General features: G+C 50.6%; 1 protein-coding gene across 1 annotated transcript in view; it reads right to left on the bottom strand.

The window, feature by feature from the left end:
- Nucleotides 1-1,202: 1,202 nt before the first annotated feature.
- Nucleotides 1,203-24,043, bottom strand: part of SH3TC2 (SH3 domain and tetratricopeptide repeats 2) — a 57,559-nt gene continuing 34,718 nt past the window's right edge. Inside the window, exons 9-17 of the mRNA XM_011223562.2 lie at nucleotides 21,462-21,595; nucleotides 18,935-18,976; nucleotides 17,113-18,810; nucleotides 16,827-17,007; nucleotides 9,218-9,368; nucleotides 7,036-7,158; nucleotides 5,697-5,847; nucleotides 3,717-3,913; nucleotides 1,203-2,071 (exon numbers count right to left, since the gene is read on the bottom strand). Coding sequence (XP_011221864.1) covers nucleotides 1,880-2,071; nucleotides 3,717-3,913; nucleotides 5,697-5,847; nucleotides 7,036-7,158; nucleotides 9,218-9,368; nucleotides 16,827-17,007; nucleotides 17,113-18,810; nucleotides 18,935-18,976; nucleotides 21,462-21,595 — 2,869 coding nt within the window. The 3' untranslated portion in view covers nucleotides 1,203-1,879. The remainder of the gene's footprint in view (nucleotides 2,072-3,716; nucleotides 3,914-5,696; nucleotides 5,848-7,035; nucleotides 7,159-9,217; nucleotides 9,369-16,826; nucleotides 17,008-17,112; nucleotides 18,811-18,934; nucleotides 18,977-21,461; nucleotides 21,596-24,043) is intronic.

Here is a 24,043-nt window from a genome sequence, read left to right as displayed (position 1 = left end):
ACCAACCGTCTGGTGGGCCCAAGAAGCTAGAGATTAAGGGCAGAGGGTCTGACAATAAAATCTCAGCTGCTGGGCATCAGGCGGCCAGCCCCACGGCTAGATCTTCTTGTATGTTCCCACATTTCAGAACAAGGGTGAACCCCCCACCCCCGCATCAGGATCACCTGAGTTGCTCATTTTAAAATGCGACCTACTGAATCAGAATTACTGGAGTAGGAACCAGAAAGTTCATTTTCAGCATTCCCAGGAGATTCTTTGGCACATTGTCTGAGAACCATGGCTCCAAAGCAGTGTTTCCACTGCTCTAGTGTGCACTCGAATCATCTGGAGAGCAAGGCAAAAGCTAGGGCTCCAGAGATTCTGATTCAGAGGTCTTAGGTGGGTTCCAGAATTTGCATTTCAAACAATCTCACAGGCAAGGCTGATGCTGCTGGTCCAGTCAACGGACCTGTACTTGGAGCTCACTGCCTTAGGGAATTCTTGATTCCATTACCAAAGCGCTCGGATACTGAGGTAGGCAGCTTCTGAAAGGCCCCCAGTGATTCCCTGCCTCCTGGTCTTCACACACTTGGTGCACCCCTCCCGCCTCCTGTGGGCTGGGCCTAGCGACTCCCTTACGAAGAGTAGAATAGGTAAAACTAATTGTATGTCACTTCTGAGATGAGGTCATGCCAAGACTCTGTTCTCTCACTCGGCTCTCTCTCACTCACTTGCTCTCTGAGGAAGCCGGCTGCCATGTTGTGAGCGGCCCTGTGGAGAGGCCTACATGGCGGGGATCCGGGGGCAGCCTCTGGCCAACAGCAAACAAAGAACTGACTCCTGCCAACAGCCGTGGGTGTGAGTTTGGAAGCACAGCCTTCCCCTAGCTAAGCTTGAGAAGACCGCAACTGACACCTTGACTATAGCCTCGTGAGCTGCCCTGAGCCAGATGACCAGCTCAGCCATGCTCGGGTTCCTGCCTTCCCACAGAAAGCGTGAGATAAAGGGTGTTTCAAGCCACCACGTGTGTTAAGCAGTGACAGATGACTCAGAAAGATGCTTTGTTGAGGAGCTGCCCTGAAATCCATACGGCACCTCGGTATTTGACGCAACCTTCAAGCCGCCCCCATCTCATCTTTCCCCATTATAAAGGAGACAAACGTGCATAAATGAGATAAGCGATATTTAATAATATACACCTTTTACATGTAATTTACGTCAGAATTTTCTTAGCGTTCAATGTTTCAGCCTTAGCCCTTGGGGAGCCTCCCGGAGTTTCCAGAAGGTTATGGAGGAGCAGAGCCTCAGGGAGGATGGAGAGGTGAATCTGCATCAAGCCCCAGGCCCTGTGCGTTGAGCCGGCCATCTTTCGAGCTAAGAGCACGGTGAATGCCCACCGGCCAGTCCCCACGAGCAGGAGGAGCGGCACCTTCTTTGGCGGAAGGAAGAGAAGCCAGAAACTACCAGTTTCTCTGCTGGCACGGTGGGGGGGCTTTCCCTGAGAAGGCAGTGAGGGGAACAAAGGCCGCCGGCTTCCAGTCTCCCCAGGGCAGTGCCTGATTTCCTCTCTGTGGGCAGGAGAGCGGCTCCCCCCAGGGGCAAGCTTTCTCATTTGCTCCAGGAGACACGCGTGTTGACAAAGTGCGTTTCAGAGGCTGTACGTGGGGTCTAAAGCCCACTGGAAACGCTCTAGACACAAAGCCGGGACTTGCCATCCCTGCTCTATCCTCCACTCCTTGTGTGGCCCACTTGGAATGAGCCCCTCTCCCTCCGGGCTGTCCCCTGCGAAGATGAGGGGCTGGGCCAGGGGATGACACAGACCCTCCAGGTCAGTGTGGGGAGCCCGGGGCAGGGAGGCAGCTCTGGCCACGGCCACCGGTCAGATACCGGACGGCTGTCCTCAGAGGGCCAGCCCCCCTCGGCTCAGCCACCGCGCCCTCTCTGAGGAGCGGCCGGAGGGGCTGCTGTGCCACAGGGGGCTCCGGCGGATGTTGTCCAGCCTGCTCCTGATGCTGTCCTGCAGCGCCTCGTCACCCAGCAGGACCGCCGCTGCCAGGGCCAGCCGGAAGTACTCGGTGGCGTCGTGAGCATCCTAACCCCATGGCAAGCGGCAGAGAAGAGACAGCAGTGAGCAAACGTTTCTGGGAGAGGCCAAGAGGCAGTGCCTGGAGCTCAGAGCTTTGGTGGGCCCCACACACTTTCCCGCCCCCTCCTCCTGGCTCCTAGGGGAGCTCCTGCCCCACTTTACTGTGGACCCGGACCGGTGATGTCGCTCCCAGCAGTGGCCCTCTACCTCAGGCACCGGGGTGGTGTCACCTCACCCGGGCTCAGCCAGTCATGAAGCGGCGGCATCCCGGGCCCAGTGCTTCAGGGATCCCTAAACTACTCGGGCCGGCCTGGCCCGGTCCCTCCCTGGGACCTCTCAGTGTAACCTCACAGAGCAAATGGTCCCTCACCTTTTAACCATGGGCTTGAGCCTGCCAAGAGCTGGACGCAAAGGACACCAAGAAACAGAGAGAAGTAGAAACATACAGAGCGAAGAGAAACAGGAAAAGGTGAGGAAATCCGTGATGACATTTGAGTACGGGCATCCAGAGCTACCTAAAACTCCCGAATTTACACTTGAACTTCCCAGTTACTTGAGCCAATAAATTGCCTTTTTTGCTTAAGCTAATTTGAGTTGAATTCTTCCACCTGGCACTCCCTAGGTCCCCTGGTTGAGTCAATCCAGTCATACTCCCTTTGTCCCTGAACTACTTCTGGGGAGCGAGGGGACAGAGGAAAGATGGCTGGGGAGTCCTTCACTACCACGTCGTCCCTCCCCACATGGTAGGAATGAGGAACAGATGCTTCTTTGGGTGAGACTCAAAAAGGCATGTCTGGTTTCCATTAACCCTCATAAGTCAATAATTAATTCAGGCCAGAAACAACGTCTGGCAAATAAGAAAAGGACAACAGAGTTGCCCTGAGGTTCCCCTGGGGGCCAAACACAGGCGTGACTCAGAAGGATATTCAGAGATTAAGGGCCGGGCTGGTGCAGACAGGGACCTCTGGAAAGGGGAAGCCAATGCCGGGGACAGAGTTTGAGGGCCCGAATTGTAGCAGAGACTTTCAGACCACCAGCACAGTTCTAGAAGTGGCTGGCAAAATTAGAAGCTCTGAATTTGACTCCCACAGAGCCAACAGGAGGGTCAGGGCTAAGGCCTCGTTAGGACAGAGCCGTGCCTGCATTCGTAGGCCCCGCCTCGCTCTCTCAAACATGCTCGCACAGACCCAGATTTCTCCCAGAGTTCTATGTAACTTTGAAGAAGTACGTCACAACTGACTAGTTAACCTATAATATTTTGAAGACGCACAGTTAAGGATTAATTTGATTTTAATGTTGGAGCTTACAGTTCTTTTGTTTTGCGTCTCCCATATTTCTATAGGCCCCCGAGGAACTCAGGGGCACTGGGCAGCATCCCCATAGTACCTGATAGATCAAGTGGCTGCGGAAATCACAGCGGGGCGAGGAGAAAGGAGAGCTAGGATCCCTCTCCCCAGCAGACAGGGGCATCTTTGAGGTCTCCCACGGGGCTAAGTGAAAAGAGCCATCGTGTCCCCAGAGAAGGCACTCCCCACCCTTTGAGATGTAGCTCCCCATCTCGGGCCACTCACCTGTACCCTGAAGGATGAGGGTTAGGGAAGAATGGGGTGGGGACGCAGCTCTCACGCAGCCTCGTAAGCCCGGCTCTTACCTTCAGCTGGCAGAAGGCGAGGCGGCCCAGGCGATAGTACACCTTCGAGTAGTACAGGGCCTCCTTAGGGCTCTGCAGCCAGGGGGGACAGAGGGACAGAGTCTTCAGGTAGCAGTCCTCAGCCATCTCGTACATGCGTAGGGAATAGTAGACTGTAGCCAGACGGTGGAAGGCCACCAGCTCCTGCTTCGGATCTCCTAGGAATTGGAAGACTGAGGGAGAGGTCTCGCACCCACCGCCTCGCGGCATCTGATCACTCACCCGTTCTCTGCTATTTTTTGAGGGTCTTCTAGGGATTGGGACTGTGCTTGGGATGCAGGGAGCAAAGCAGAAGGGGTCCCTGCCCTCGTGCGAGGTTCATTGTCTCCTGGGACACAGACTTTCCTTAAACAATCTCACACACAAAGGCCAAAGGACACCTGTGGTAAGTGATGCAAAAGAAAACGCCAGGTTCTGGGACTGACTGCTTAGATTAGAGCCTGTGTGTTCCTCAAGATTTCCTAGGACGATTTCCTGAAAAAAACTTTTCTCTTTATTACAGATGTCTCTGTCACTCACGATTCTGGGAAATAATTATTCCCAAATCCCTGTAATGAGACATGGTGACAAGACTAGCTTGATGGGGTAGCTAAGGATTCTTTGTAATGAATAACTCTGTAGTACAAACGTCCTCTCCACATGAAAGGCTCCCTCTTCAGAGAGCTCCCCTGGGGCTGCCCCCAGTAGCAGTCACCCTCTGGCTCCTTCACCAGCTCGAGGTCTCAGATGACTACAGAGAACCCCCCTCGCTTTTAGCTCATGCTTTAGAACCTTGGTTTCTAATGGGTCCATGATTTGTTGTTTTGGTTTTTGGTGGGTCTGTTGTTTTAATAACCAACTCCTTTAATACAAAGTGGCCTTTTAAAGAGAACAAAGGCTTCCCATTGTATTTTTGGAATATTTGCAAGGTGGCTGTTTGATGCAATCTAAAAAACATCGCTTGTAAGCTTCAAAGAGACAAAAGCCAAAAATAAAAGAAAAAAATCCAAGGGAGAGAAAATTCTCTGATATGGAAAAATCCAGTCACTGGGCAAGTGCATAAAAGGGTGGATATAGCCTCCTTTCAGCTTCTGTCCAGGGAAGGATAAGGAGTGCTCAGAGCCTTTCCTGAGATAGCAGACTGTCACTCAGATAAGATTTTCTGCAGTAAAGAAAAAAGTAGGAAAAGGATAGAGAGAGCTCTGAAGTGCAATTAGACACAATAAAGTCCAGTGCCATCCACATCTCAGGCCCTTGAGAATGCCCAGAAGTCCCTTCTAGAATCCTCTCAGAAGACTCCATTTGCCCCTACATCGAATCAAGCCTTCTCTAATCAAACCTGCTTTTCCTCAAGACCAACATTCAAAAGGAGGGTGTTTTTTTTTAATCTTTTTTTTTTTAATTCTGCCTTTTTCCGGTTTTAATGGCACACATTGTTTCCCGCTAGCTTCTGTGGTCATTGCCCGCTTTTTCAGCTACACAGTGAGTTAAGTTCATGGGAATTTGATCTTCATTTACTTTTCGATTCCACATGGAAAATGTGCTTTTGACTAACAATCAACCCATTAAAAATTTAGGGCAGAGGCCGCTGGATGAAATACCATTTCCCTTGCACTGGGGCACAATACCAACAGGGGCATGATAATCCGTGCGGTGCAGGTAACACTCAGCAAGGACTGGCGTGCCGAGCGCTGGGCTGCGGGTTCTGCACGGATCAGCACTGGTCTTCAGAACAACTGCATGAGGTGGGGGCTGTTTTTAATCCCCATTTGCCAATGACACACTTCTGGCTTATAGACAGTAAGCTGCTTGCTTATAACTAAGATCTCAGTTGGACCTGGGATTTGAACCCACACAGTCTAACTCCAGAGCCTCTCTGTTACTGCTTTGTTGTTTCCCCCCCCCCACTTAGAAGAGCAGTTAGCCCCCCATTCAATATGGCCAACCATCAGGACCACCTACCTATGACCATGCTGAGTCTGGCCGCCAGGGTGGCAAACTCCAAAGCCTTCTCATAGCCTTCCAGGCTGATCTGCAGCTCCGTCAGCTTGTTGAAAACCCGGAGCTCCGTTCTCATGGCCTTCATCCTCCTCGCTAAAGGAACAGCCCCAGCCTGACAACAGAAGCACATGGAAGCTTGGTTCAGCTAAGAATGCTGGGTACAGACTGTACTCTAGGAGGCTCGCATTCTGCTGGTAGGGGTTGGGGGGATGGCCGTGTTTCCATGCATGGCATTTCACAGCTCGCTCTCCTCGTCCTTGCTCTTGGTTGGTCTGCCAAGATTTTAGAGGTAGGAGAACTAAAGATCATCAGACCTCCTAAGACTGGAAAAACGGAGATGAGGAAAAGGCAGGTGACATTTCTCGAGCCACATAGGAATGCATTCCCCTCCCAGCCACAGGATCCGTTAGCACCCACAGCGCCATCTGTGGGGTATGCCCATGGTGCCAAAGAGCGCCCAACAAATGGTCATTTCTATTCTTTCTATCATGATAGAATTTTAGGCAGGTTCATTTCATCTCCCTAGACTTAATTTTCTCATCTATAAAGTGCGTATGACAATGAGTAGCTCAATCGTCAGGGACATGCTTCTTGCTCCCCCCACCCCCAGCTCAGTGCCTGGTACGTGCTGGGTGCTTGCTAAATGTCTGATGACTGATACAGAGCTGAACAAGCAAATGAATGAAGAAACAAAATTTTAGGGTCAAGTAAGATAATGAGGTTTCCAACCTCCATTCAGTGATGAAAAATTATGATTTTGACATATCTACTTAACATCTGCACAATTATTTACTTACTATTATTCTTAAATCAACTCTCTTTTGTTACTTTGCCTCATCCTTTGCAATAATATCTGGGAAGTCATGGGTTTGATGAGCTGGTGTTACACATTTTTAATTTCTAAAATATATTTGAATGCACACTTGATAAAAACATAGTAAAACCGAAGTGTTCATCCGGGGACCCCATCATCTCCCACCATGCCACCGGTGGTACACGGGAACATTCTGGTAAACACAGCATAGGCTAGAAACGGTAAAGTACCATGCACTCAAGAGGTGTAATTATTTTGGTGTGTTTTCCCAGAAAGAATAACGTATCAAGCCTCGGAATGAGAGAGGTTATCAACCCCTTCTTTGAGAGCCTGTTGATTGAAAAAAGGGAGAGCCCATGGGCACTGGCTGAGGAAGGAAAGAAAAACGAATATCAGCATGAAAGGGGAAGGGGCCCCCAGGCCACGTGGCCCTGCCCACGTTTGTGCCAGGGCCCAGCCGGGCGCACAGCGCTGCCCAGGACTTACTCGGTAATACTCCACCGCGCGGTGTCTGTGGCGGGTCCCGTTGAAGAACACGTCACCTGCTTCTTCATAGAGTTTGAGAGCCAGAGAGGGCTCCTCAGACTTCAGGGCTTTCTGGATGGCTGCCTGGATGGGACAGAGACAGGTGTGGAAGGCAGAGAGGCCTTCCAAATAGCCACAGGAGCGGCAGGAGTGAGAACCTAACGACCTGGTTTAACCCTCTGCTCACATCCTCTGAACGCGGAATTGTCCTCCACACTCACAGGGCCTGTAGGAAGCCTTCGCGACTCCCTAGTCGGGCATTTCCCCATCATGGTCCGAGAGATTACTTCGGTAGCCCTAGAGACGATTTTGCGCAGCACATAGACAAACATCTTATGTTTTAATAGTTCAGTACTTATTTTAATGTGTTTTAGAGAAAAAGATTAATAATACATCCACCCCTGTGATTTCAAATAGTGTTATTAAGTATAAAAAACTAAGTTGATTTGAAGTTGAGTCAAAGAAAATAGTAACGGACAGAAGATACACGAACGTGGCAAAACCATGAACTTCATCCATAAATGACTGCAGTTTGGAAAACAGTGATCTCAACCAACACTGGCACTTCGAAGCTGGAGAAACTGAGGCTCAGAAAGGAGAAGGAAACTCTGCGTTTATATAATAGTTGGTGCCAAAGAAATGCTCGTGCCTTCCAGCCCCATACCCTTCTCCTGGCACCCAGGACCTCTTGATCTCTCGCACGAGCTTCCATATCGCATCTCAACAGAACGCGGAGAGGAAGCCGAAGAGGAGGAAGGGCCCCCCAGCATCTGTAGCACCGCTACGGGACCTCAGAGAGCCCGAGGCTGGGAATGGCCCTGCAGAACAGCAAGTAGCGGTCTGGGGTTGTGTGGGCTTGGGACCAGGCCTGGCCGGTGAGTCTCTGGGGCAGGACCCCGCCGTAACTGTAATTGCCCGGCTGCACAGAGATGCAGGGGGGAGCCGGGTTCCTGCCCTCCGGAGGTTCTGCGGGCATGCAGTGCCCAAGCCCACGGCTCCCCCTGGGCCTCGCCTCCTGCAGAGCGAAAGGCCAGACCTAGGTATCCGCTCTCTGAAAGCCCTTCCAGCTCTAACATCCCACGAAGAGCGGAGAGGCTGAGAACGAAGGCATTGTGTCACACCGTCCGTGTGCCCATATCACCTAGTGTAGGTTACTCAGGCCCATGGAGCCACATCCAAAAAATGGGAGTTTGAGCAGAAACCCCCACTGCATTTAGAAGAGGGTTCAACCACAGCAGGTATGTGACATGCTTGCAAAGTCTCCCGAGCCTGGTGAGCACGCACTCAATGTCACACAGCCCTAATGAGGCCTCAGGGGAAGTAGGTTTGTGTGAGTTTAAGTAATAAGGGGAATAATAAGGGAGAAAATAAGGAATGGGAAGGAGGAAAAAATAACTGGCATATTTTCAAGGGAACAAATGATATATACCATCATAATGTCAGCATTGTGCCGATAACAGAAATGATGATTAAAAAGAAAAAATCCAAGGGATTTTTAATAATAATAGATTTTTAATAATAATAATAATAATAAAATACCATTCATTAAGAATTTACTAAGTCCTAAGCATTTAGTAAATGCTTGTTTGCATATGCATTTACTATGCAAGTGACACACTTATCCCTTACCCCAAGAGACTGGGTTTACCTGTGACGACACTGAGGCCCCATGACAGCAGAAGCAGCTGATGCAGCAAGCCCAAGGTCACGCAGTCCGTAATCAATGACCCTGTGATTGGATTCTAGGCCTGTCTCTCTCCAAAGCCCAGGCCTTTAATCACTACACTCTACCATATCTCGAGTATTAAAGGGACACAAGCAAAAAGCCTAGAAGAGGACAATAATGTTGACGTCCTGCACACATCAACCTTGCCTCACATTGCAGCGAGACCCAAAGTCAAGGTGCATGGTTAGCTTAGCAAAACCAGATCTCCTTGACATGACAGATGAGCGAGTCTCCTACCACGTGTACCTGGGACTCAGGGACTGCTGGTCACCAGACCCACCCTGGGTTCCATCTTGTGCCTGGGGAACATCCCAGGGTCGACCCTCCCTCCATGGGCCCAGCACGGATGTCACCACTCTAGCTACAGCTGTCTGCCCCGGCGGTCGAGGAGGCAGAGGAGCTCCGCGGGAGGCTTACCTGCAGGTAGAGCTCCACCAGCTCATCTTCCTGCATGAGGTAGTGAAGCCGCCCAGCTCCGAGCCAGGCCTCAGCAGCCTTGTCTTTCTCCCCAAGGTCAATGAAGATACGCAGGCTCTCCTTGATGCAGGCGAGAGACTTCCTGAGAGACCTGGGGGGACAGACACACACCAGTTAGGTATGAGTCAAGGGACCCCTCCAAGGGGCCTTGGACTCACTCAGCACCAGATAAAATTGAGGCTCTGGGAGAGAGTGACATTGACCCTGGTCACACAGAGATGTTGGGGCCTGATTTGAATCCTGGCTCTGCCTCAAACATCTGGGCGAACTTGAGCACGTATAAAACCTTTCTGTGCCTTAGTTTCCCCATCTGTAGAATGGGGGTATCATTGTATCTGCCCCAGAGGGTTGTTGAAAGAATTAAATGAGATGGAGAAATTGGAGTGCCCAGAACAGTGTCCCCCACAGAGTAAATAACAATGATGAAGGCTCACATTAGAGGTCACTGTCATTATTATGGCCCTTGGCCCATCCATCTTTCGACTGCACTATTAATGGGGTTTTGGAATATAGGTGAGGTTCAGTGGGGTGGAGTCCGGAGCCGACAACCAAGAAAAAATTCTTGAGACGTCTTTGGTACAAAATGGTGGTTGATTAAAGCACGGGGAAGGGACCCGTGGGCAGAAAGAGCTGCTGCCCTGGGTTGTGAGGGGTGGCTGATTATATACCATGGGGTTGGGGGAGGTAAGGAAACAGGGAGGTTGAGAGAGTACTTTCACATGTTAAAGAAGACTCACAGGATACCAGAGGCCTTGCCATTGCCAAGTTAAGGTTGTTTTTCCCTCTAGCAAGGCATTAACATTAAGATGGTTGGGGGCTTCTTGGAAGAATGTCACACAGGTCCCACCCAGGAGTGGGGTCTGGGGGAGGTCCAGGGTGTCAGCTTATGCTTTGTCTTCAACCAGCTTTCTACTCCCTCATCATTATGACATTTTTTCCCCATAAGCACTTAACACACAGGGGATGCCAAATGCATAGTTATTGAATAAATGCACGAATGAATGACTGTGGTGGTGACTTTAAATCATCAAAAAGATGCTGTTTTGTTTAAGAAGAAAAATCAAAGACGGGCAAAAGTTTTAAAAGGTTGTTGCTTAATGGAGGGCTCAAATTATCTGGAAAATTGTCTTATGTAGAAAACTCTTCCCCCGTGACAGGGATTAATGAAGAAATGAGGCATTGGTAATGTAGTGTGGCACAGATTCAGAATTCTAGAACAAGAAGGAACACCGGGCATTATCTAGTAGTTCTGTGTTCCAGCAGCAATTAGAATCACCCAGAAGCTTTTTAAACACACATACACAGGCAAAGTGACCCCAACGTGTTGACACACCACGTAGCCTGGGACACTCTGGGAGCATTTAATCAAAGCTCAGTAGCAACTTGACTGCAAACGTGGGTTGAGACTTGCAGATCCAACCCAACCCCTTATGTTATAGAGGAAACAGGCCCAGGAGTGGGAGTAGTTTGTACAAGGTTGCACAACACATCAGGGGAAGATCCGGGGCCAGAACTCCCTTCTCTTGAGTCCCAGCCCGAACTCATCCCACAGTGCCTACCTTCCTCTGAGACTCGTGGCACTCCTGCAGCAGCATTATCTGGGAGTTTATTAAAAACACAGACTCCTAGAGCTATCTCAGACTCACTAAGTCCAAATCATTATAGATGCAAGCCCTGAATCTGGATTTCTAATGCACCAAGGTTATTGTTCACACACACCAAAGCCCGAGAACCACTATTCCAAACTATACAGATCCTTCTAGAAACACTGATCATCATCAACCGAGTGTATGGGCAATTAGAAGGTCCTCATCACACCTCATTATGGGCAACTCAGCCCCAGACCCCTTGTGCACAGTGATGGAAACAAGCACCGCCTTCCACTCATGACGCCCTGATTCATCTTGGCAATGAGGCAGCTATCGGCCTTCTAGAGAAAGTGCCAGGCATTTGGCCCTTGGGAATCTTGAGAAGAAAGAACTCAGGTTTTCCCCGCTGCTCAGCTCCTGATATGACATCCAGGATGGGCACAGGCCACCGTCTCGCAAGTATTAGAATGTCAGACTTGCTGCTGAGACCGTGCCGCGAGCTGAGAAGCTGCACCTGAAGCTGGGCTGGTCGCCAGCCTCCCTGGTTGAGCTAGGATAAACACGGGCCTCTCTGACCATAGAAGCCTTGTCCTTCTCTCCCCCGCTTCACACCGCCCCCCCCATCTCGAGCACAGTTTTCAAGCGCTGCTCTCCCCACTCCCACCAGAACAGTTGATGAAGACAAGACTCACACATTTCATCCTCCTATTTCCTGCTCTGTTTTTCTTTATTACCATTTGCTGTCCTGGGAGACCCTTAGGCTATGGTTTTTTCTCCAGACCCCCAGGGAACAAGATTAGGGTTATTACAAAGAAGCCAATTACAGAGGAGAGGAACTTTGTTGCTTAGACCCTTTCTCTCCCAGCTCACTATGCCTGCGGAGGAGAGATCAGTATTGCCAAGAAACACCCCACAGGGGCAGGCAGGACTTACGGAGGCCTAGCTACTCACACGGCACCATCAAGACTCCTTGTGTGTGCAAGGTTTTCCAGAGACCCCTGCATCCCATCAGCACGTACACCTGACCCATTATGTCCAGTAAAACCATGTGCAAGAAGGTCTGAGCGTGGGAGGTGGTTTCCAGCCTCCTTGGTCTTGTCATGTCAGCAATCACCACCCCCATTCGTTTGTATATGCCAGTGGCAGGGCTGTGTCACCCCCCGGGTGAGCTACTGGCTTGGCCTGGCCTGTCTCAACACCCCAGTTCCTTCAGCCCCACGTGCGGGCAGGCTCTGGGTATGGTTAGCTCCCAAATCATAGGAAGTGAGGAGCCTGCGGGGGGACAGCCTTCATCCCAAGGGTCATGCACTCCTGGGCCACTTATGCCCTGTCAGGGTATCTCTCTTTTTCTCCAACCCTGAGTCCTCGGTTTCCCATTTTTCCTGCCTCTAAGGTTTGGTCTTCAGCTGAGTCCTTATTCCTTCCTTCCCACCTGGCCCTCAGCCATGAACTTGCTGCCAAGGGACTCTGATGCACCTGCAGTCCCAGACTTCCTCTTTCCCTCCCCTACCGGGGCTTTCCAGATCCCTGCCCTGACGAATGAGCGTCTGACCTCTGGCCCAGCCTCCAATAACTGGTCCTGTCCCGTTGCCATAATAAGAACTGCTACTCCCCAGGGGCTGACCCCATGCCAGGTGTTGGGATATGAATTTCCAGTATACATTCTCCCATTTAAACCTCAGAAACACTAAGCCACGAGGGATCTTAGCCCATTATGCAAATAAAGAAACCTAACGGGGGCCTTTTTATCTTGTCCAAGTTTGCACTGTTCATGTCTATAGTTTTATGTGGAGCCCTCTGTGGTTTTGTCTTGTAATACGTGAGAGTAATTGTTCCCTGACATTTGTTGAGCACGTGGCAGGCATTACCCCCTGTAATCATCACAACAGCACTAAGCAAGCAGTAACATTATTACATCCATTCTATGAATGGGGAAAATAAGGCTCAGACAAGCTAAGTGACAGGGACCAGGTAATAAACGCTGTTTATACCAAAGTGTAACCCTGAGAATCTGACTCCAGGACCCCCACACACCCTCAAGCGGTGCTCAGTCTCGAGCTCAGAAACCAGCACATGGGAAGGTTTCCGTTTCTTTTACCCCTCTAACAACCTAGAAGTTTTGAAGAACATAAGCGACTTCAAACCTCGAACAAAACTTCCTCCCCTGCAGAAGTGGGGTGGTGAAGTACCTGCCTAGTGACCTCAGCGAGCGGAAGCAGCTCCTTCCTAGTTCAGGATTACAGAAAGAGTAACGATTGGTCTCATTCGTTATATTGAACACCAAATGCTGAGGCATTTCTTTTTATGTTCCACAGGAATAAGAAGCATGAGAATAAGAATAAAAGCCAGGAGTAATGACTTCTAGGCTACTATTATGTCCATATGCAAAAAACTATTATTTTGTGAGGGCCTATTGCATACAAGGCATTTCTTCTTTTCAAAGATAGTATGTACAACCTTCATGGCACTTACCACAATTTACAGGACACCTTTGGTGAATATGTATATAAACATTGTCAATTTCTTGAACTAGTCTATAAACATTGTGAGCTCAGGGACCATATCCCTCTGTCAGGTGTTTGGGCTATCGTAAATGCTCGGTAAATATTTGTTGCATGGATTCAATCGAGCCTTAAAATTCCCATGGATCCCACCCGGTTCAGCTCTAGAGCAAGGTACAGTGTGCATTGTGTCACCTGAAGACAGAAAATAAGATCCCCAAGGACCCTGTGCATTGAGAGATTGAAAACACCAAATCCTGTCATGGTCACCCTGGAGGCAGAGAGAGCAAGACTCTAAAGGTACTGGACAAAGGGACAGCAGAGTGTTCCAAGGCAAAAACCCAAAGGCTGGGCCACAGCTTTCATCATCTGCTTGCCCTCCCCTACCATCCTCCACCTCTAAACCCTAGAGAAAATCTTCCAAAGAGGAAGAATTAACATGAGTGGCAAGGTGGCGTGGAGTAGTGAAACCCTCTTAAATGGAGGAGGCAGGGACCTGCTCCCAGTGCGACCAAGCGGGTCAGCAGTCTGGATGCTCTGGAGCAGGCAGGGGTCAGACCAGGTGCAAAAAGAGGCCCTTCTCATCCATACAACTCCCAGAGGTTTCACACTATCGCCATCCACACTTATGGTTTATTGAGGGTGAAAAGTACTGGCTGAACAGGCAGAAGACTTACAGAGTAGTTAAGAATATGGACTCTAGACCAGGGGTTGTGGAACTATGGCCCATGAACCAGCACAGCCTTCCTTCTGTTTTTGTAAACAAAGTCTCAGTGGCACACAGCCACACTCATTCATTTACATAGTCGATGGCTGTTTGCATGCTGCACCTGCAGTATACTTGTGACAGAGACCACGGGGCCACAGAACCTAAAACATTTACTATCTGACCTTTTACCAAAAAGTTGGCAGACCCCTATGCTAGACTCAGCCTGGCTATTGATCCCCACTGTGAGCTTCACGCAAATTACTTGGCTTCTTTCATTCTGTTTCTACAGCTCTTTGTGCCACACGCATTTATCCTGAGATTACACGTGCTTGGGAAACACCACGTGCTCACTAAATGCCATCAGTTACCATTACAACCACCATTTTCACTATGGCTGCTCGCTGTGCCAGTGCAGAGGCCCATTGCTCCCCACCCCCACACCCCTCCTAGGGCACAGTCTGGAGGTCTCTCTCTCCTCTACTCCCCACACCCATTTGAGCACCCACCTTCCTCAAACTTACAGAATGCCTTCCAAATGTGTCCACACCTTCCCATGGCTACTGCCAGTCCCTCGACCCAAACTGCTTATTCTCTTACCCTCCTCCACTTTCCAAAATCTTACTCATCCCTGAAGGCCCTCCTCAAATGCTCCCGCCTTCATGAAGCCTCCTGTGACAGATCCCCAACCCTCAGCTGAGAGTGTCCTCTTCTTTCCCTCCACACCCGCCCCTGCAGCTGCCTGCCATCTTGCCCAGGAGCCTTTCCTGCCTTTGAGCTCCATGAGAATGGAAATCTCGTGGGGAGAGTTTAGTCGAACAAATCTGTCCACACATCAAGACCCACTTAATAAATACCTCCTAGAAATCAGTCCCAGAAAAACATTTGCTCCAACAGATATATTTGTTTATGTTGTTGTTGTTGTTGTTGTTGTTTTTAATCAGACAAAGAGAACTCTTGTGGTTTTCCCCTTCTTCCCTCAGCTACCGGGAAGCTTAGAGCAAAGTTACAGTAACCACCTGCAGGTGCGTGCAAATACCTGTTTACCTGGGTCCGCTGGGCGCTCAGCGGGGGGAGGGGGGTGATATAGACATGCTAAATACATGTAGCATGATAGCACGTTCTCCTTGATGAACCGAGCTTTCTGCAAAGGGATAATGACCTTCCTTGTGTTTGCAGGCTTTCCTCTGACACCTGAGACGCCTCTCAGTCCACTGCTTCATATCCCTCACCTTGATGGTAAAGCAGGAGCAGGGGACGTTTATTTCCTCCCGTTATACAAGTCAGAATCTCAGAGATCAGACTTATGGAAGATTAGGGTTAGAAGGTCCTTATCTGTATCAACTTCCAGAACAATGGAATAAGGACGGCCAAAAACCCACTCCCCCATAAAAGGACATCCGTAGTGTCCTGGAATGAAAGCAGTGTCGCTCTGGGGCCACACGTCCTGTCCCTCCCATGCCGCAAGGATCCGAAACTCCCTTCCTAGAACAGAAGGCAGAGCTAGAGAAACGTTTGGACGACACCTGATTCTTGCAAGAGAAGGAAAGCATGAGGGCGAGGGAGACAGAGAGAGAGAAGAATTTGTTATCTGATTATTAGTGATCTGGTTTTCTGAGGGCTCAAGGTTGCCACGTTGCCTAGAAAAGCAGCACTTGTCATTCAATTAGCTTCTCAAGCACCTCTCTCTGCTCAATGCAAGCAACGATCCTGGCTTTATTTTAGAAGTCATTCATAATTATGAATACAATGCCACGATGCTAATCTGTTGCAAGATGACATCAGACATCTCGCAAACCTGCAGAATGTAATGGAATCAATTACAGGCCTGTTGGGAAGCGGAACTAAGGAGGGGTAAGCAAATACCACCCAGCGAGGGAGCAGAGGAGAGAAGAGAAAGGCTGCGGGACGTGGCAGGATACTTCACGTGGGAATAATTTAAAGACCAAGGGGTTAAAAGAAGCTTTGGGGTAAAACAGGTACGTTTTGGTATATTTTGGTACAAAGGAGCCTTTTGAAGAGAGGGCTGAAAAGCCGATCGCAACACAGGGATCTTTCACGGTGCTGTTACCCAATTCTGTCAATGCAATTCAGCTAAAGGTCAACACTTCTGTGGTTGACCCTCTGACTTCCCTCACAGCTGCAATTCTTGCATAAGTCTCTTCACGACACAGTTCTGTTGTTTCTGGTTTCATTTTAAAGGGAAGGTTCCAAATCAAACTTCTTTACGATGCAATTTTACCTGCCTGCCAGTGGATCAATTTACTTTGTGCCATTTCTCTAGTGCCCCCCGTGCTCAGGTAACCAAGGCCTCCTGAGGGGACCAGCCCGGGTACAACTGCCAGCTCTCGGAATTAGGGACCCTCAGCCAGGGTCACGGGAGGCTTGTCACAGACATACAAGTAACTGTAACCCAGCCAACATCACCGAGCCCCCTCTATGGATCAGGCACCGTTCCAAGGGTTCCACGGGCGTCGACTCATTTCCTCCCCACATGAATACTATAGTGTAGACGCCATCATTATTGTCTTCGGTGAGGAAGCTGAGGTAGGGCGAAATTCAGTAGCTTGCTCAAAGTCACAGAGCTAATAGGTGAGAGAGGACACTGTGTGGCAGCTGCAGGGCCCACGCTTCTTCCCATGATGCCACAAACACACTACGAGCCTGTGAAGTTTACATCTGGAGGGAAAGAATACTATTCCTCTTGAAGGAAAATACACTGTTTCTAGGCCCGTCCCCAAGCCCTGACTCACCTGGCTGTGTTCAGGTTCCGATAGAGCTGCCCGAGGGACTCCAGCAGCCTCCCCTCCATCTCTCGGTCCCTGAGTTGCTGAGCCAGGCTCAGCCAGTGCTCGTGGTAGGTGATGCATGCCTTGGGGCTTGGGGATACAGAGCTGTAGAAATGGCAGAGGGATTTGGTGACCTGAAGCTGACCTGAACATAAAGCGGGAATATGAATGAGATCACTTGAGAAAGGACGAGGGCAACACACGCTCTCATACTTTGCTCCAAAGCTTCTGTAGCACAGGACATACTCACTCTTTAGGTGTCGATGCCTTAAGCCAAACAGCAATGCCATCTCATAACACAGGCGGCCGCTGGCCAGCTGGCGTCCATGCACCAGCACCGGGGCCAACCAGAGAAGGACCTGTACCAATTCCATGTCTGTCTCCATGCTGGTCTGGAGCTCAGAATAGAGTCGGACGGCCTGCAGGAGATAGTCCTTGGCTGGCTGCTGAGCCCAGGACTTAAGGGTCAGGTGGCCAAGATTGGCCAAAGTCACCGCCTGGTTACGCACATTCCCCATTTCCTGAGCTCTGTTCAAGGCCCGGAGATAGCTCTTGGCTGCCCTGTTCACCCGGCCTTCACCTTGAAGTGCAAGTCCCAGGAGGTTATGGACCACCCCCTTTTGGGTGATACTCTCTGTATCCTTCTGGGAGTATAGGAGTGGCTCGAGGATGTCCAAAGCCTTCTTTGCTTGGCTGGCTAAGAGATACGCCCACGCCAGGCAGAGAGAAGACTCAAAGGCTTCCTGCTCACTCAGCAGCTGCCCCAGCACCAAGGCCTGGCTCAGGTAGTGGATGGCACCGTCAGGAGACCTGTGTTGGAGGTACACTTTGGACAGGATGAGACACAGGGCCCTCTGGGCGCTCCAATTGACCTGTTCCTCACAGGCAGCCAGCGCCCGCCTGAGTGCTGGGCAGGCCAGGGCAGAAACTTCACCCCAGCTTGAAGAGGGGACTCCAAGGAGTTTGGTGGTGTTCTGGAGAACCAGGTAGACCTGCCAAATTGGAAGGGACATCCCTTGGCCACTCTGGGTACCACGTTCCTGGACAGAGGCCACTACCAGGTGTGGGAGATATTTCTTATCGTACAGAAAACTCAAGATGGTTGCTGTAGCCTCCAAGTCAGGAGGGTGTCCGGAGAGGACCTGCAGGCGCTCGGCGAAGGGCAGGACCTCCTCATGCCGGCCTAGGCTCAGGAGCAATCGGATGGCCAGGAAGCAGGCCCTGGCCTCCAAGGGACAGCTGCCTGCCACAATGCTCTGGCGTAGTACGTAGGCCACCACATCGAGCTCGTTCTTGGTACTAGACTCACGGTCAGGCAGGCAGGCCAACAGCGCCCCTGCTTTTTCCAGCAGAGACGAGCCTTTATGCCTCAGCCTCTGCCTCAGGTAGATGGCAGCCAGATTGATATACAGAGCGGCCACCAAGGATAGGTCTTCAAATGTCCCATCAAGGATGTACCTAGCCTCCTCAAAGTACAACCTGGCCTGAGAGAGTTTGACCTTCCTGACACTCAGCCGGCCCAGGAGGAAGCAGAGCCTGGCGTGGGCCCAGGTCCTGCAGCTCCGCTTGGCCCACTTCCTTGAGGCCTCCAGGTAGGCCACAAGTTCATCCTCCTCAGAGAAGCTATAAAAGGAAGATGTGAGGAAAGAGAAGGAGAAATCATAGAGGCTCTTAAAGTGGTCAGCGTAACCCTCGTGATCCAGAAAAGCCAATATGGGGGCAAAGTTCTCAGCCTCCTCCTCTTCCTGACCAGTGTTTAAGTCCACGAGGAGTTCCGGGTCATCGAGGTCATCGGGCTCTGGCAAGTGATAGCTGTCCGAGGTGGCTGAGAGGAGCTCCTCCTCCAGGCTGGAGTCCTCAGAGCTGCTGGACTGTCTGGAGCCCACGGCCTGATGCTCCTCCCTGGCTCTGCCAGGCCTGGCCTCCTTGAAGCCTTCAGGCTTGGACGCTGTAAGGGACAGGCAGAGTTGAGCAACCGTGAGCACCTGCCACTGTGGCGGCCAGCTCCCGGCAAGAGGACAGGATGCTGTTCTGAAGGACTGGAGGTCAGGTTCAGCATGAGTTCTACTCACCACTTAGATCGTTTGGAAGATTCTGGATGGATTCAAACCCACCTGGATAGAGATGAAGGACAGACCTGGTGTTAGGTCAGAATGGGCCACCATTGCCTATACCTGCAGGGGCACCCCAAACCCATGGTCCCTGAGCACACTTTGTGCTTAAATTTCTCTGAGAAACTGGGCACAATTCTCTCCTTCGTCAGCAGTGTAAGAGCTGCACGGACTGCAGAGAATGTTGTGTGGGCCACTCACTTGACGGTTGGGAACTGAGGTAGAAATAAGACCCAGAGCCACAAAAGAAAAGTGGAGAAGCTAGAAACATGAGCTCTTTTCCAGGAGGTGTGGGGACGGGGAGGAAGACAGAATCTGAAGGCCCAAACCTCCCCACTAGTTGAGAGCAGGGACATGAACAAAGCATGTGGCATCGCCTCCCATTTCTGTGCGTACGTCCTTCTTTCTTCCTTCCTTCATTCGCGCATATCCATCCTCTCAACTGTCACTGACTCAACTGTACAATGCGACACAGGACTAGGTGACCAAAGGTGACTAATGAAGGAAAGAGAGTGAAGAGGCATCTGAGGGTCCTGGTTTTGTTCCCTGCAGTGACTTCGTGGGATAAGGTGGAAGAAGGGCCAGTCTGGAGCAGAGCTTCAGACAGTCTGTGTCTGAGGGACTCATGGGAGCTCTAGGCTGAGCAGGAAGTAGATCTGTAGCCAAAGAAAAAAGCCGAGACTTGCAAATACAGACTCAGGACCCACAGCGGGTCACAAGGAATGGGTCCAAGTCCTAGGAGAAGCCTTCGGACAAGAAGGCAAAGCAGCTGGGGAGGGGAGTTTACGAAGGAGCCAGAGAAACATCAGCATTTCCCAGCAAGTGGGAGGCAGCAAAGGGGACTGGAATGGCACAGTGTGAGAGAAAAGAGGAGACACAGAGACCAAGGTGCCTCTGGGACAGCCTCCTAATGTCACAAAAGTGGAAGAAGGCTAGGTGAGAACCAGGGAGACACCTTGGGTTTGGCAGCAAAGAACCGAACCCTCTTGGGTATAACTGTGGAGGTGAAGGCCAGATTCATGGCGCCCCAGGACAGGGGTTGCTGGAAATAAGGTGCTACCTCTTCCTGGCAGAGAAGCAATAGCCCCCTGTGCCCTCACTCTGGGCTCTCCGGGGAACTTTGTGGCCAGCGGCCCCGCACGGAGTCAAGCCTCTGCCTACTACTCTCTGTGAGTGTTGTCGTAGCTACGTGAGATCAGTAACCTGCAAAGGTAGAAGCCCCCCCCCCTCCGCCTAACGTGGGAGAGCTAGGGAGCCGGGCTCTGGCGAGCTGCCCTGGTGTCCCGGCCCTCGCTGACACTGAGAGCACGTGCCAGTCTCCCTCCAGGCAGGGCCACCGAGAACACAAATGGTGCAGGAGTTACAAGAAGATGCTCCCTCTGGGAGGAACAATTGCAGAGAGCACCCCTTCCCCAGGGCAGAGGCCTTGGGGGAGCTGGAATTCACCAATTGGACGCCCGTCTGCTGGCTGCCGTGGAGCCACGAGGCCCCTGCACCATCATCGGGCTCCGCCCTGCATCCAGCAGCGGGGCACTCCCGGTGTTCACACAGGAGGCAAAGCGCTGCCTGGGACCTGCCCGTAGAGCTCTCCCCACCATTGCATCAACAGCTGGTGGACCCCGTAGGTCCAAGCCTGTGGCCCGCCCCTGCCCAGGGAGCACCTAAAGTCGTCCTGGATTTTCAGACCTCAGCGCCCCCTCCCGGGCGGTGCGCATAACTTCAGCTTCCTGGTTCAGCCTGGTGGGTGGGTGGTATGGTCTGTTCGTGGCAAAAAAGTTCGTGGCTAGGTGCTCCTCGCAAATGCCTCTTGTGCACGATGAGAGACTCTGAGGCCCACTTCTGCCCCAGGGAGCGGGCCCGAGAGCTCCTTCTGCAGAATCCCTCTTCTCTGCCACGAACTGTGCCACATCTAATCTGGCCCCACGGGGGTGGACACAACGCCACCACGCTGACGAGATGGGGGAAACACGAATCCTTCCTCAAACCACAAGGTGAATGTACTTCCTGACACAGAGCAGTGGGCCCTTCCAAAGTGAGCGAAAGGAGTGGCATTCATTCGCTCAATCAGTCATTCGGACGCTGATGAGAACTGGCGGCACTGAGGCCCCTCCCACAGTCAAAGCCAACACTCCCGCGGCTCCCCCTACCCCCCCCCGCCCCGCCACAGTCCAGCATCAGTTTGTGTTGGGGGCAGTGTGGAGGAGTAGGGACCGTCCTGACTAGAAAACGGGAAAGCACTAATTCACCAGGGCCTCAGTTTCCCAATTTGTAAAACGAGAGGAGAAATCACTTCTTAGAAGCTGTAACATTCTATGGTCCTGCCTTTATCATCAGGGACCTAGACCTCCTTCAGCCCTAGAAGAAGCGACCTCAGTCACAGTTCAGGAGGTCTTCTTCTCCCAGATTAGAATGGAAGGCTCAATAGGGCTGGCCTTTCATGCTCTTACTGAGCTGAGCTTCCAAAGGGGTCCGAGGAGCAAACACTCACTAAGCCGGTAGACAGACGCTATGTCGGTATGAGCAAGCGTGTGGAGGAAGCTGGCACACTCAGCTTTCCTGTCACTTCCCAGGACCCACAGAGAGCATCTTTCCTCGTCACTGAAAAAGGCGGAGCTCTTGTTCCTGCATTGAGACAAAAGACATGGGTACAGATGAGCACAAGTCTCCAGACATAACCATTCTCTCTCCAGCCCAGGATCCAGTGAAGGACAGAGAGAGAAGCCATTGAACCGCTTGCCACAGCTGCAGCCAGACTCCTCATCTCACTGTTGTGTAATGTCTGTATCTCTGCTACCCAGAAGAGCTCTGAGGCCCCCATTCGTGAAGAAACGAGCTACACGGCTGCTGAGCAGGCCAACATGGGGATGGAATGACCCCTCCTGTGAAAACTCTATCTCCTGAAGAAAATCAAGCCCCTTCTCTTGACCCCTACCTTTCTTTGAGACCAGCTGGTGCCCATTTTTAATAGAGAAATACGAATTGGCTGCCCCAAAGGTAAAGGTTGAAAAGGGACCGTGAAAAGATGTTTCTCTGTCAGGTTATTTCAAGAAAACACTAGGGACAGGCAGCACAATCTAGAGAAGTGATGAAGAGAGTTTGACTATGGTCAGAAGAGCTTTTCACAGTTGTTGGCACCTGATTCCATGGCACAGAACAAGAGCATTATGTGGCATTCAGAGAGGGGATGGGAGGGGGTAGAAGGAAGGTCAGGGGCTGCAAATAAGAGAGATCCTTATACTCACTGTACTGTATAAACTCACTTTTAAAACTAATTTGCTTACTAGAAACTTGTCATAGAATCAAAGAATGTGAAAAGTAGACATGCCTCAGAAAACGTTCAATCCAGAATTTTTAACATCTCTTTCGGGGGGAGGGGGGTGGTGTCTAAACTCAGAATCTATTTTTTAAACAAAATAACTCGGAAGCCCAAGAGGTAGTAACAGCTAATACTTGGAAGGGTGGGGGGAGCCTATAATGAATTAGACACCCTTATCTCATTTAATCTGCACAGTCGCCCGATGAGGCAGGTACTATTCTTACTCCCCTTTACAAAGGATGTAACTGAGGCACAGAAAAATAAGGTTGGTAGCTAGGAAGTGGTAAAAAAAAAAAAAAAAAGGAGGGGCGGGGATGGGAGTACCATGGTCTGCCACCTGCATTTTATTCTCAGAACTCAGGTAAAGCCAGTGATGAGGAAACCAGGAGCTAATAGAAATTGCAAGGTCACACCACTAATTAGAACAGAAACAGCACTAAAGCTGTGCCCTGATATCTGGCCCAGCACTCTTCCCAGGACACTTACTGAGCCCGCATCTCTCTGGCCTGACTTCCAGATTCTTCCTACACCATGAGAGCAGTCATCCTCAAAACAGCATCTAGTTGAAATCTACAACTAAACTCATCTGACATCAAAAGAAATTATTATATGATTTCAATTTTCTATAGAACCTTGAACTTTATAAAGCATTCCTGAATTTCCTATTTCATTCAGTAGCTTGTCAGAATGACACAGCCAGCAAGTGTAAAGCTGAGACAGAAACTGTGATCTTCTGCCTCTGTGGCCCATTGCCTCACAGCTGATCTGCTAATGTCCTGAGTCCCACGTGTTTAGAAAGAGTCCAAGAAGACTGACAGATTACATTAGGGCGTTCCTACCATGGAAATGGGGTTAGAATGGTAAGACTTCTAGAACTATGGCAGGCTGGTGTGCTCCACAGGGGGATACTCTCACCCACACACACAGACAAATCAGAGATAAAATGTGATAAGGATAAATATTTTAATATATTCTTTGACTTGAAAGAAAGAAAGGGAAATGCCTGAGAGCCAGAAACAAAGGAGAAACTAAAGCCAAGTTGGTAAACGACAGCAGATGGCCCAGAGGCCCTGGGGGGGTTTTCTGCTGGGACCCTGGTTCTCAGAGCTGGGGCTCACCCTGTAATGCCATCCAGGGACAGGACATGGGACTTTGGTCCGTGGGAAGCAGGGAAGCTGAACTGAGCTCCCTACAGCCTGACCTCAGCAAGAACTGCAGCTTCTGTGACAAGGAGATGGGAAAACTCGCCTGCCAACGACACACTTCCATCTGTCTGCGTCCCCGGAAAAAAAAAAAAATCAACACCTGGACTTACACCATTAGAAGATGTGGGCTCGGAATTACATTGTACAGTGTAAGTACAATCAAACAACTTTACATTAAAAAACCAGCCCTGGACCATTGAGCTCCTAAATTTTCAGGGAAAGTAAGTGCCAAAACTGCTCTACTGGGATGTTTTCTTCAGTCGAGGCTTCCTGCAAAGACCATCTTTGAAATTCAGGGAGTCTTTGTTGAAAATCCAGGGCGCCCGGGTGGCTCAGTTGGTTAAACGTCTGACTGGTGATTTCAGCTCAGGTCCTGATCTCATGGGTCACGGGATTGAGCCCCGTATCGGGCTCACGCTCTGGGGGGAGTCTGCTTGAGTTTCTCTCCCTCTGCCCTGCCCCTACCAGTGAGCTCGCACACTTGCACGTGAGCACTCACTCTCTCTCTCAAATAAATACATAAACCTTTTTTAAAAAATTAAAATAAAA

This window comes from Ailuropoda melanoleuca, chromosome 3 (genome assembly GCF_002007445.2).
Source record: "Ailuropoda melanoleuca isolate Jingjing chromosome 3, ASM200744v2, whole genome shotgun sequence".
Taxonomy (NCBI): domain Eukaryota; kingdom Metazoa; phylum Chordata; class Mammalia; order Carnivora; family Ursidae; genus Ailuropoda; species Ailuropoda melanoleuca.
This window is presented reverse-complemented; position numbering and strand designations above follow the sequence as displayed.